This window comes from Myotis brandtii, unplaced genomic scaffold, assembly GCF_000412655.1.
Source record: "Myotis brandtii unplaced genomic scaffold, ASM41265v1 scaffold59, whole genome shotgun sequence".
In the NCBI taxonomy this organism is placed as follows: Eukaryota; Metazoa; Chordata; class Mammalia; order Chiroptera; family Vespertilionidae; genus Myotis; species Myotis brandtii.
In genome coordinates this window covers 900,305-915,345 of record NW_005370223.1, presented here as the reverse complement: position 1 = coordinate 915,345, position 15,041 = coordinate 900,305, and the positions used below count along the sequence as shown (strand labels likewise).

The following is a 15,041-nucleotide window of genomic DNA, read 5'->3' as shown; positions in this document are numbered from 1 at the left end:
GCCACTGCGCAAAGCTTGTGTGCCGTTTCTTAATCAGGCTAAAATAATCCTAATGCCAAAGACATATTTGGGGGTAACATTCTGTTCCCATACAGCTCCTATGCTACCAACCTGTGTAGGTGGCTATTTTACTGAATACTACCAGGGGTGGGGAACCTTTTTTCTGCCAAGGGCCATTTGGACATGTATAACATCATCTGAGGGCCATACAACATGACCAACTGAAAAATTGGCCTGCTATATTTGGTCAAACATTTAATTACTCCTAATGCCTTGGCAGGGCCAGACCAAGTGATTTCATGCACCTTATATGGTCCGTGGGCTGGATGTTCCCCACCCCTGCTGTAGACAATTGTGACACAATGACAAGAATTTGCAATGAGGTTATGATGGCTATCAGGTGTTAGGAAATTTTCAGCGCTCTTATAACTTGTGGATCCACCTTTCTATATGCAATCCATCACTGACACTTCTCACTGAAACATCCTTATGGGGCGCCATGACTGTATACACCTCTTTATGCATGTGTATCTACCTTTCAAAGAAAAGTTAAGTAACCAACGGATATGAAAACACTTCGGAATGCTTTAAGACATCTTCCAAGAATCTATTTCAGCTAATTTATGTTCTGTCAAAATAGTTTGGTAACTAAACTTAAATTTAATCCAAAGGGTATGTTAAAGGGTATAAAATATAACCCGCCACTACAGTTATCATGTTTCAAGTACATGGTTACTCAAAGCAAGGAGAGCCTCCAGAAAGCCCCATTAAAAAAAAAAAAATTCCTCAGCCGAGGATATGTTTTTACTCACTTTAGAGAGAGGAAGGGGGAGAAAAAGAGAGAGAGAAAGAGAATCATGGACCCTGTGCTCTCCTGACAGGAGATCGAATCAGAAACCCTTTTTGTCAGGGACAATACTCCAACCAACTGAGCCACCAGGCTGGGGCAAGCCCCATGTTTAATTTGAAAACTGGATCCTACACTCGATATTATTTTGAAAGTAATCTTGTTGTTTGACTGAAAGCACAAAATCATAACACAACTGATCCTCTTACATGTTTAAAAAAATGCATTTTAAAAAGTAATATAATGCTAAATAACAGAACGAAGAAACAAGCAAAACACACTGTGATACATGGGAATTTGTGATTCTTGGCAAAGCAGCAGAAGACAATGTCCATTCACAAGTTACTTTTGAAAAAAATGTTTGGTCATTTAAAAAATAAAGTTTTGTCTTTTTTTAAAAAATATATATTTTTTTATTGATTTCAGAGAGAAAGGGAGAAGGAGAGAGAGAAACATCAATGATGAGCGAGAATCATTGATCGGCTGCCTCCTGCACACCCCCAAATGGGGATTAAGCCTGCAACCCAGGACCCTTCAGTCCGCAGGTGATGCTTTATCCACTGAGCCAAGCTGGCTAGGGCAGTTTTGTCTTTTTGAATAGGAATACTGTACAATAGGGAAGGTACAAATATGACTCCATCATACCCTTTCCCCCAACAAATCTGAACCACTCTGTAGAAGCAACCTGTTATAGCTTCTTGGTTATTTATTGTCTATGTTTCCAGAGATACCTTATTGATTATTTTGTATGTAAGTGGAAAACGTTTGCTAATACAACATTTTGCTTTCAGTGAAAAAATTTTTAAAAAGAGGTAGTGTAAGAAACTACTTAACTCATAAAGAAAATCACAAATCAGCCTATATTATTAAGTAAAATTCATATACAAATGTCAGTTCTTCCATTGGGCCTACTTTAGTGTAGTCCAGCCGTGGGCAAACTACGGCCCGCGGGCCGGATCCGGCCCGTTTGAAATGAATAAAACTAAAAAAAAAAAAGACCGTACCCTTTTATGTAATGATGTTTACTTTGAATTTATATTAGTTCACACAAACACTCCATCCATGCTTTTGTTCCGGCCCTCCGGTCCAGTTTAAGAACCCATTGTGGCCCTCGAGTCAAAAAGTTTGCCCACCCCTGGTGTAGTCCCTTAAAGATATACCAAGGAAATGCTTAAATAGGTCAGTAGATGCAAAATAGGGTTATTTTATTTTTAATGTTTTTTATTTATTTTATTTTTTATTTGTTGGTTTTTTTGGGGGGGTGGGGGAGGGAGAGAAGGGGAGAGAGAGAGACATCAATATGGATTGTTTGCCTCCCACACATGCCCCAACCAGGGAATTGAACCTGCGACCTTTCAGCATACAGGAGGTCACTACAACTGTGCCACACCAGCCATGGCAGGGTTATTTTCTTTATCAAGGTTGGCGCATGTATTTTAGTCAAGTTCTATTTCTTTTAACTAGAGTGATAGAGAGTTAGAAACATCGATGAGAGAGAAACATCGATCAGCTGCCTCCTGCACATCTCCCACTGGGGATGTGCCCGCAACCCAGGTACATGCCCTTCACCGGAATCGAACCTGGGACCTTTCAGTCCGCAGGCCGACGCTCTATCCACTGAGCCAAACCGGCTTCGGCACTTAACTCACTCTTAAAGCATTATATTTAAAAATATATTTGACACATCATAAATAGCAATAGAAAGAAGCAATCCCTAGCTTTTGTAGTGTTCTGGTAGTAAGGCAAACAGTGTTAATAGATGAAACAAAATTGGCAAAATATTGATACAACTGGGTAATAGGCATTCGCAACTTACGTTTATTTGCATATTTACAGATTTTTAAACTTATTCTTGAAAATAACATGATCCCAATTTTAAGAAAAATCCTTAGAAAAACAAATCTATAAATTGAAACCAATCTTATTAGGTTTTTGGGGCAATTATTTTTTTCTTGAGATTCCCTGTGCTTCATAATTTTCTGTAATGCTAAAAATAATTGTAAGTATATTTGCATTTTAATTCCCTGAACTGCTCATTATATGTATTAGGTCTTTGGACTAGCAAATGACTACTTCTTCCATGAAAGCTAGAATGAATTCTCACTGATAGTAGAGAAAAAATTGCCCACAGCAGTTCTTGTTTAAATCATTTAGAAATATCATCCAAACTGAAAAAAAACTGAGATAATCATTTCCAGCAACAAAAATTATCTGGCGCTTCTTCATTATTACACTATTGCTTTTATTGCACTATTACAACATTCTAGTGTCATTATATTGTACACTGAATTCCGGTTTGCATTTGTGGAACCAATGGGTCCATGTATTATTAATCTTACTAGTCCCAACGTCACACTCAAGAGGTACTAAATAAGTTTGCTCAGTAAAATTAAAAGTTAAAAATGCTTAACTTTTTTTGAGGGACATGCTTTTAGAAATCCACAAAATACATTAGAATCGTGATGTTTTAAAGCAATGAATACATTGCATTAATCTGAAATCAAACTGACATATATCATTTTTTAAAATGGAGGGAATTACAAAAAATGTTACTTTCAGAGACAAACTCCAAATCTTCTGATTTAATAACTTTTTTAGCTTAGAGTGTGAGATCTCAAACTTGCCTACTTATCAAAGACATGTACACAACAAAGTTTTCCATTAGCCTCAAATGCCTTAATAATCATGTGAGGTTAGAAATTAATGATGTTCTACCAAAACTGTAAAATATCTTGTTTTGGGAATTTGCTTATTTTATTTCTATAGGTTATTATTCCTACAAATTATTTTTATTTTATAAGTTATCATTAAATTGTCCTACAGAAATATAAGTACATAAAGATCAACAGAAACTTTTATTTACTAGAGAAAATAAAATTAGATGTCTACAAATAAATTGTTAAATTACAATTACATTAACATCATGTGGAAGTTAGAAGAATGAGATAAATAGGAAGAACTCCATGACATATTGGAAAGTTTCTATATAACAGAACAAATAGGCAGCACAGGTTTAAGTATGCCACATTATTTAGAAGCTCATACAAATGTGTATGTTACCAAATTAATAACAGTGATTCATCTAGACTTTGAAGTGTGTAAATGGGAATATCCTTTTCCTTACTATACTTTATACTTTTAAGAGTTAACAATGAGGATATCACAAACTTTAAAACTAGTAAAGGGAAAAAAAAAAATTAACATATAGTCAGGGGCCCAAAATTACAGGAGCTATTAAGCCATACATGTCAGTTCCTCCTGCTTTTGGGGTTTCAATTCAAGAGTTTTCCATCTCACTGTGGTGGAAAATTATTTCTAAGAGATTCCTTCTTTTAATAGCGCCCAGAGAGCAAGTCAATGGGGGAACTGCATATTCTGCAAATAAATGTATTGCAGGCATGAGAAACTGCACAAGGTATGCAGTGAAACAATGCATTCCACTCCTAACATTCTAATGATGTAAGAAAGGTAAACAAAGACCTCTGTTATAACCACTGCCAGCAAGTGATTGTCACAGAGTCCACAGAAGGTGACAGATTGGAGTTGGGAGAGGTGCCCGACACAGTACTCAATGATGAAAACTTAATTACACACGCTTCTGCGTCTTTTCAACCCTTTAAAAGCTGGCCAGCTTACAATTATCATGGCTATCTCCTGATTCTTTTTTTCCCCAGTAGAGTAAAGAATAGTTTCAATAATGTGGCTACAAGCTTCACTGCTACTAGATTCCAAAGTTCTTCCTTCCTACTAAAATATTAGAGATGGAGAGGAAAGAAAAATACAATGCAATATAGCAACTGTAGGAATCAGATGTGTTAGTTCCAGGACACTTTCTTAAAAAGTCACATATTGGTGGATGTACTCAAAACATTTAGACTAAATATCTGGGGAAGAAAAAAAGACCTGATAAAAGTTTTTAAATTTTGAGCAGTATTGCTTGTTAAAGTAAATTTTTATTTTAATAAATTGAACTGGTTATTGGATTAACAAAGATTTTTAATAAATTTTATAAAAAGAAAATTAAGAATGAGAGGTCCTTATGTATTCAAGTGAGAATCATGGGCAATTAGACCTGGCAGGGACCCTAAAAACTCTATAAAAGAATTAAACATAATGGATCATCCCAATACCCCAAGGTTGCTTTTTTGATCCCTAGTCAGGGCACATATAAGAATGCATACAACAAATCAATGTTTATCTCTCTCTCTCAAATCAATAATAATTAAAATAAAACAACAATAGTACCAGTGATCTATAATATAAGGTAGTGGAAAACACCCAATTGGAATATCAAAAGAGAAAAAGGAATAATTTACATAATGAGAATAATTTAAGGGACTTTGGGGAAAACATCAAGTGTGCCAACATTCACATCAAAGGAGTAGTAAAAGGACCTAAATATATAAAACGAGTATTGAATGACATGATAAAAGCAGTCTCTTCAATAAATGATGTTGGGAAAACTAGACAGATACAAACAAAAAAAGGAACTGAAACACTTTCTTACGTCATATGCAAGAATAAACTCAAAATGGATTAAAGATTTAAATATAATACCTGAAACCATAACACTCTTAGAAGAAAACATATGCAGGAAAATCTATAACATCCCTCACCCCTCATAGCAATATTTTTTGGGATATGTCTCCCAGGGAAAGGGAACAGAAGAAAAAACTGGGAATACATCAAAATAAAGAGCTTTTGCACAAGGAAGGAAACCAGCAACAAAACAAAAAGATAATCTACTGAATGAAGATATTCACCAATGATACATTTAATAAAGGGTTACTATCCAAAATTTCTATTTAAAAAACATTATAAAGAACTCATATAACTCAACATCAAAAACAAACAATCCAATTAAAAAATGGGACAGCCTTGCTGGTGTGACTCGGTGGTTGATCATCTACCTATGAACCTGGAGGTTATGATTCGATTCCCAATCAGGGTACATGCCCAGGTTCTGGGCTCAATCCCGAGTGTGTGTGTTGGGGGGGGGAGGGGGGATGACTCTCCCTCATCATTGATGTTTCTCTATCTCTCCCTCTCCCTTCCTCTATAAAATCAATAAAAAAAATATATTTTAAAAAATGGACAGATGACCTGAACAAACATTTCTCCAAAGAGGACATACCGATGGCGAATAGATATATGAAAAGATGCTCACCATCACTAACCAGCAGGTAAATACAAATTAAAACCACAATTGGTCATCACCTCACATCTATGAGAATGGTTATTATCAATAAACCAACAAACAACAAGTGTTGATGAGAATTTGGAGGAAAAGGAACCCTCATGAATTCTTGGTGGGATTACAAGTTGGTGGTATCACTATGGAAAACAGTATGGAGGTTCTTCAAAATATTAAAAATAGAGCTACCATATACCCAAGCAATTCCACTTCTGGATATTTATCCAAAGAAAAGGAAAACACTAATTCAAAAAGATATATGCACCCCTAGGTTCACTCCAGCATTATTTACAAGAGCCAAGATATGGAAGTAACCCAAATGCCCATCAACAGACAACTGGATAAAAAAGTTGTGGTTCATATATACAATAAAATAGTACTTGACCATAAAAAGGAAATACCTTGCCACTTATAATAGCATGGATGGTTGAAATTATGCCATATTTGTCTTTGTCTAACTTATTTCACTTAGCATAAGACAAATATGGCATGATTTCATTTATATGTGGAATCTAAAAAACAAAATAAATGATCAAACAAAACAAAAACTAACTCACAGATACAGAGAACAAATTGATGGTTACCAGATGGGAGGAAGTTTGAAGGGGGGGTGAAAAATATGAAGGAATTAGGAAGTACATGTTGGCAGTTATAATATAGTCAATAAAATTGTACTAATTACGTATTTATCAGGTGGGTACTAGACATATCGGGATGATCACTTTGTAAGTTGTATAAATGTCTAATAACTATGTTGTACATAAGAAATGAATAATATTGTATATCAACTATAATTTTTAAAAAAATTTTCCCTAGAATCCAGAAAAAAAAATAAAAAATTTGATTCTAAGAAAGTTCTAAATAAATCTCATTTTGGACTTGTTGGTAAAGACTTAGGGGTGAAAGAATACAAGTTGTGTACAGTTTAAAAGAACTGTTTTTATTTATTGTGGGGTAACAGGAATTAATGCTATTTAAAAATATAATTGTTGTGTTTAAGGATTTTCTTGGTGTTTGCTTTTTTTTAATTCATTCACAAGATATTGCCACCCTATTGCAATGATCACAGTGCCCCTCACTTAGGGCCCTAAGAGAGGAGAAAGGAAAAAAGCGAAGTTGTATACAAAAATAGCCTAAAAGATGTTGTTAATATATGGTTTAAAAAAACACACACAACTTATTTTGCTTTGTCTTGAAACGACCTTCTTGCTTAGAGATGACCAGAAGCTATTGCCTACCATGGTAACCTTCAACGTGGCAGACAATAGTCTTTTGTGAACTCAGGCACTGGCCATCAAAGGAGTCATTTGTTTCTGTCCCTCATTTCCACTTCCATCAGAGCCTTACCTGGGATAGTAAGCTGTGTAGTTCATGAAGAGCTGAGTGCCCGCTGGGTAGTATGCTGTGGAGGGCTGCAGTGCTCGTGGATTCAAAAGCAGAGAGGGCTGATAAATGGCAGCTTCCGTAGGAATCACAGCTGCAGGAGCTGGAAATGTGTAGGAAGGAGGAGACAGGCCTACATAAGCAGAGAGAGACACTTTGAGACATTTGTAACAGCTGACGCATGTGTGCTTAGCACTCAAGCCATAAGGTTACTATTGCGCATATATATATTCCTTTAAAGTAAGAGAGCAAATCTTTATACTACCCCATGCAACTTCCTTTGGTTATACAGACAAAACTTAGAAGTAATCTCAATTCTCATACTCCATCAACCTACAGAACCGTTCTTGGTCTAAAAGTTGGGAAAAACCAGTATCGTCAAACATCAGCTCAACCATTTCTTGCATGTGATTTTCCCTCCCTACTATTGAGTGCCAGTTACCACAAAAACTTTGAGGAAAGAAACATAGGGCTGACATTTAGTATAATTTCCAACTAAAAGCTGGATTAACTTTGCATTATTTCCACCTAAAGGTAACCCAGATGATGGGATTTGAAGCTAATCTACACCTTCAAACTTGTAAAAAAACAAAAACAAAAAACAACAACCTGGGCACAGGCAATGTGGCTCTGGGGTTGAGCATCAGTCACCCTATGAACAAAGAAGACACAGATAGATTCCTGGTCAGGGCACATGCCTGGTTTGTGGCCTCAATCCCTGGTAGGGGGCGTGCAGGAGGCAGCCAATCGATTGATGTTTCTCTCTCATCAATGTTTCTATCTGTCTATCCCTCTCTCTTCTCTCAAATCAATAAAAACATGTTTTAAAAAATCCAACCTGGGAATTAGCCCTGAGAAATAGAAGTGTAAGTCTTCCTGAGACTCAGCGGTAAATTGTATACTCAGATTATATAGAAAATAGAAAGAATGAAATTCCTTTGTTTTCTGGTTCCCCAACTCACTAAGTGAGATGAACACTATCCAGGCCATCTGTACCCAACAATGAGGTAACTGAGAGGTTGCCTGAATTTAGGGTTCCTAACTTTGTTTTTTTGTGAATCCTCACGAGGATATTTTTCCATTGATTTGTAAAGAAAGTGGAAGGGAGGGGGAGAGACTGAGACACGCCAACTGGTCACCTACCGCAGTACAGGTCACCTAACCAGGGCCGGGGGTCGAGCCTGCAACTGAGACACATGCCCTTGACTGGAATCGAACCTGGGACCCTTCAGTCCTCGGGCCAATGTTCTATCCACTAAGCCAAACCGGCTAGGGCAGGGTTCCTAACTGTAATTTGAACACCTGGAACGACCTATTCTATTTTGCAAATTTCAGAGGCATAAGGGATAACTTTTTCACATGAAAATCTCTCCCGTCTTCTGCAAGTCTTGTGTGTTTCTACATGTGTATGGAGAGGAGTAGGGCGGTCAGCTGCATACGGGTACACATATTGACCTCGGATTCACCTTTTAGATACCTCGTTCATACTCACTGAAAATCGAGCTACATGTAGATGAATTTTAAAATTATGATTCCTGGCCTTAAAAGGGCAATCAGGACAAGTTAAGGCACTAGTCACATAAAAAATTATAAAGCCTGTGTGTATTTCCTGCTTTCAAAACTATCAAGCAATTCATTAATGACAGTGTCTTAAACCAAGAAGACAGATATATATAGTAGGTATAAGTCTTTTCTGCCTTAAAACAAAGAAAAGTAGTAATTTTTAATAACTAAACATATTAGTCTACTCAGATTTGGGTATTCCTCAAATGAAAGGACAGCTATTCTCATATTCCTAAAAGAGAATAAGGAGTATACTTTCATAGACTAGAAAAATGGAGGTGAAATTAAAATGCTCAACTTTTTGAAAAGTTAAATTTTTATAAACAAATTAAAGTTTACAACTTTAAAACAATGATACTTTAGCAGCACTTCTTTCCCAAATTCAGTAACAAACTCCTCAGTGAGTCATAACTAATCACTATTTTAACTGTATTAGTCCTTGAGATTATATAAAAAACAATGCAATTTCTGTAAATTTTTTGGTTGTTGTATAAATAGGCAATCACCTAAAGTGAGTCGGAAGGAAAAGAACAGTCCAGTAGAACAGGCATAATATTAGCACAAACTGGAATTCTGACTTAAACTAAAAAATAAGTGAACTCTTTCACTAAAATGGCAAATGGCCAAATTTTAGTTAAAATTTTGGGAAAGTATTAATAGTAAAAATGTGTAAATATATTTTTATGTGAAAAATACATTTATCATGTTTATTATTTTAGGGCTTGTGAGGGAGAAAGGGAAGAAATGAAAAGTCTTATGAAAAAAGTGTAATGACCAGTTTTGCACCAGGAAGAGAGAAATAAAATGATATCACAGCAGAATTTGGGTTACACATGAAGGAGAAATTTCCTTATCTCATAATGCTCTATAGATTATCACTAAGAGAAATCATAAAAGTTACTGACATAATCAGTGGCTTATGGACAGAATACATGTGACTAAGATTACTTTAAGATAACTACTTAGCCCTAGCTGGTTTGGCTCAGTGGATAGAGCATTGGCCTGCGGACTGAAGGGGCCCGGGTTCGATTCTGGTCAAGAGCACATGCTTGGGTTGCAGGCTTGGTCTCCAGTGTGGGTTGTGCAGGAGGCAGCCAATCAATGATTCTCTTTCATCATTGATGTTTCTCTCTCTCTCTCCCTCTCCCTTCCCCTCTGAAATCAATAAAAACATATTTAAAATATATATATATATATGTATATATATATAACTACTTAAACCCAATCATAAACTTTCAAAACTTGATGCTCATTAGATCAACTCTTAGATATTCACCAACAGCAAGCAGCAGGTAAATGGAATATTAGCATTTAGGAATTCCAAGGGGAAAAAAAGGATTAAGCCCCACTGAATATTCTCTGAATTAACACTTATTGAAATAGGTTTCTTGATATAGATTTCTCTGTATTAGAAAGTAATGTTCTCTAACACTCCCCATTTTATTGGAATCAAGCACATCATCCAGTTTGCTGTCTCCGTTATCTCTGGACTGTATTCCAAGTGCTACATGCTTCAAACATACCCAACATGCCTCCTGACAGGTATGTTTTATTCAAAAGTGAAAACTGTCCAAAGATTCAAGTTTTAACACTCGTGACTAACCAGAACTTGGTCTTCAGACTAAAGGGCTTATTCCTCTCAAACGGGATTCCAGAGGGCTTGCACCCAGGGGCCAATGCGCAAGAGCATGTCTTGAAATTAAGCACTGATCCTGCGATCCAATGGAAACTTTGGCTAATTTATTTACGCATTTATATATATATATTTTTTACTAACTTGCTCATTCCAGATATCCTGCAGAGCAAGAGAAATGCTCCCCAGGTTATCCTATCCAAAAATAGTTAATGCTCAGTAACTTAGAAATGCAAAATGGGCATCCAATGACCCTTCTACAGAAAGCTTCCTGGGTTACAGGAGAAAAAAAATAAAGATCCAGCCATACTTATTTTACCTTTAAATGCGTATTAAAATATCTACAATAGCCAGGTTGCCTCCCAGAGTCAGTGCTTATCTTGAGCACACTAAGCTTCAGAAATCAAGGGCTTATCACTGGAAAAGCGAGAATATAATTGGAAAGGAGGTATTTGTAGCATCTCTAATTATGGGGGTGTCCGCAACCAAGGTCTTCAATGATTCCCAGATACTACCGATTTCAGATGGGAAAGCCTACGTAACCACCTTGCCTGCCTCAGAAAGAACCAGGAACACAGAAAGCAGCTTAAGCACCTACCAGCATATAGCGTAGAAGAGCGCCAAGACCCAAGAAAAACTTACATGGTAACTTACATGGCGGCGGGGATAAGCCATTTCGATTTAAAGTGCCCCCCATTAACACAAAGTTCATCTCCTCAGCTGAACACTGAAAGACTTCAACATATCTGTCCTTCATGGTTTTTTTATGACACTTCTGTGCAGCCAAATATGCTCTGTCCGCAGACTTCATCTGGATAAAGGCATCTCCTGATGGGCGGCCCTGAGCGTGTGGGGGAAGAATAAACAACAAAAGGAGACCGTCTCCTTCAATGAGGAAATGGTTGCTTTCAAAACATGCAAAATGACAATCACCCACAGCACAAACACTGTAGGCACAAAATCTGGGTGACAGTGTGCTGTACTGAAATCTGACTGGCGTTTCATCCCCCAATTACCAGAATGGCCCGCAAAACACGGAAGAAACAGTTTTGAGGGTTCATGGGAGAAAGTGACCCTTCTTGGTTTCTATCAGTTATCAGATTTACAAAGGGTTGACGAGGTCTCCTTGTGACTGTGGTTTCAAAGTATAGGATTGTGTATTGGTATTGGGTCTTGCACTTCTGAAAAATCCAATTATAACGTTTGATTGAGAAAAGCTGATAATAGAACGCGTACTAGAGCCTTATGTATCCTCCTGTAAGAAACTGGGTGAACGAGTGTTCTCTTTCGGCTCTCAGCTCTGTCCATCACTGACCTGCAACATCCCTTCCCCTTCTCCCTGCAGCCTGGGTTGGAATGTGGCCTGGGGCAAGGAAGGGAGACAGGAAATGGGCAGTGGCCAAGCACAGTTCAGGTTGGGGACAGCAGTGCTACCAGCCTTGCCTGGAAGCCCTTCTCTCGCCTCTGCCCATGAATCTCCATCTTAAATCTTAGTCAAACAGGTGCTGATAGTAATTTTCTCTGTGACAAATAGCTTGCTAAAAATCTCCTATTTAGAACTAAGCTGATAGATGTGTTCCACAGAACTGGAATGCCTTAGTTATATTTAGCATGGACATTTTATGGGGGGGAGAACAAGATACAATCAGCTTATAGGAATTCTTTCATAGTTATGGATTTCTTTAAAAGTCTCTCAGGGACTATTTAGCGCAAATGATTACCATGCAAGTTACCATACGAGTTGCCAAACCAGGGAAATCAGGGATACCAGGGAAACCCAGTCCAAGAGGGAAACCTAACATCTTTGAGGCAGCTAGTCCATCATCTAAGAAGCATTTCTCCCAAGTGCAATCACAATAGGTCATGTGGGTCAATGATAGGTCAATCTGTCTACTGTTATTAGTTAAAAAGTAATAATAGTCCCTAGGTTATTAGAAATGGTGACTCAAAGAAAAACCAAACCAATCCCTGGTGAGGATTGTGGGGAATTTTCTTCAAAAGGACTCTCACCAGTGAGGCACACTGAGAAGGGACCTAGCATGTGCTGGTGTGGAAACCCAAGCAGGGGTTCAGGTTGCCTGTACCCAGTGACATGCACTTCCCAGTGAGGCAGGATTATGGTTTCAAATATGACCAAATCTCCATGTGAAAAGAGAAAGTGGAACACTAGCAGTTTAGAAAAACGTTGGTATTTCCAATACAAACCTATATTCAACCCATCATTGATCAGAAACATCTCATTTTCAAAGATTAATACAACTTTGCTTTTAGTAACGAGTTGCAAAATTTTTAATTAGGACTACTGGGTTTATAGGTTTTGAGGATTCTGTCCTGCTTATGACAGCACAAAATACTGGCATATTGTCCAGCAACAAAGATGATTAATTTTATTTAAACCAAAAATTAAGGGACACTAAGCCAGGAATGATTTTTAATACGCTTAGAGTGTATACTTGCATACCATAGAATTTGGTTAGATTTTGATAGGTTTCTATGAAATAATTCATTAATACATTTGCGTGCCTATTATGACCACATCCTATTCTAGGTGGTACAGATACTAGTCTTTATTGAGTTTGTACTTTACTGAATGTAATTTGATATATAACACACATACACGTTTTCTAAACAGTCTATGGATACAAAATACTCTTGAACAGACAAGCTCATGGGCACATACTGTCCACGATTGCTTTCACACTATGACAGCAGAGTTGCGGAGCTCAGTAGCTGCAACAATAAAATGTTGTATTAGACTGATATGTACTATGTGATGCTACTGAGAATTGGATGGGTATACGTGATGACAGAATCAAACCCAAATTTGTATTTACCATAATGATGACAGCATTCTTTCTGGAGTTCGTCCTAAAGACCTCTCGCATTTATAGTTACACCTTCCCTGCAAGGCTAACTATAACACTGACAAACATTTGCACTCTTTTATGGGGAGAGACCCTTTGATGATAATAATAAGCAAATCAGTTTTCTTCGAGCTAAGTGACTTTCTTACCTGGTGATTCAATACCATGTGAACTCCATGAGTTCGAATATCTGTGGAAAACTCCCCGAGAAAGTCCAGGATGTCCTCGATCGTGGCTGCATAGGGAAGACCTCGAAGGCGTATACAGTCTCTAACGTTTGTAGGGGGCACAAACTGCTGAGGTAGCACTGGAATAATGGGCGGGGTCGGAAGTGGAATGAGAGGAGGAGCGGAGGAGAATCGATTCAGCACCTGGACTCGAAGCAAAACAGAAGGGACTCAGTCTTGCCTCAGACCAGCACTGGCATCACTGGGGGAGGAGCCTGTGAGAAATGCATCATCTCGGCTCCACCCCAAACCTACTAAGTATAAACCTGCATTTTAACAAGGCCCCCGGGTAATGCAGAGCATATGAAAGTTTGAGACACACTCACGGAGAAAGGGCTTCATGCTTTGCATCAGGGCAAGCGTGAGACCCACTTTTGCAAAGGTGTGCTGAGGTATATACCACACACAGCACAAATCTGCTTCGATTAAGCACTCGTCTACTCGACAAACACGTCATTATCTGCCTTGGGACAACTATCCTTAAAGTCTATCACTTTCATAAATATCTGGCATGGCTAATCATGGACTACTGTAGGAATCTATTAGTTTCATTTTATTTAAGTACAATATTCCCTTTAATATTGCTTCACATTGCTCCAAACCCAAGAAGTATAAAGAGAATAACCCAGTAATGGAACCACAGGTAAAACAGTATGACTCTGGATTATATTAAAATACAATGCCACATTCACAAAGCAAATAATATGTAAAGCAAAAAGACAGAACGGCAATGTAAAACTGAAAAAAAAATAATTTAGTGACCATAAAAATAACCACTTAGCTTCCACATGAACTTTAGACACTGGGAAGACAGAGGATCTTGACTTTTAAATACATGAAATTTAGCTATCTTGAGAATGAATCAGGTCAAGTTCATTTTGGAGAAAAAAACTGGTCCCATGCAAAATTCAAAGCTCTTGCAGATTTTTGTCTTAGTTTAGAACATGCTCACTATTTGATAATACTGTGCAAATGCCATGTGTGGCATCCCTGGGTTTTCTGAACAATTTACCATTGCAAACTTAATCATCCTATAAACTGAAAATATAACAATCAAGAGACTCCTGAAAATTTGCCCTAATTTCCTCACTCACCCCCGTCACAGTTGCTCTCTTGAGTAAGAGGTGACAAACAAACAAAAATCAAAGAATAAACACAGCAAAAGATCAGCTGCCTCCTGCCCAGCCCCTACCCGGGACTGACCCTGGAACCCAAAAAGATCAGCTGCCTCCTGCCCAGCCCCTACCCGGGATGACCCTGCAACCCGGGCATGTGCCCTGCCCAGGAATCGAACCGATGATCTCTTGGTGCATGGGTTGATGCTCAACCA

General features: G+C 37.7%; 1 protein-coding gene across 2 annotated transcripts in view; it reads right to left on the bottom strand.

The window, feature by feature from the left end:
- ESRP1 (epithelial splicing regulatory protein 1) overlaps positions 1-15,041 on the bottom strand; it is a 50,479-nt gene that overhangs the window by 13,160 nt on the left and 22,278 nt on the right. For both annotated transcript variants that reach the window (XM_005879233.2, XM_005879234.2), the window contains exons 11-13: positions 13,634-13,855; positions 11,275-11,461; positions 7,389-7,557 (exon numbers count right to left, since the gene is read on the bottom strand). In XM_005879233.2, coding sequence (XP_005879295.1) covers positions 7,389-7,557; positions 11,275-11,461; positions 13,634-13,855 — 578 coding nt within the window. The remainder of the gene's footprint in view (positions 1-7,388; positions 7,558-11,274; positions 11,462-13,633; positions 13,856-15,041) is intronic.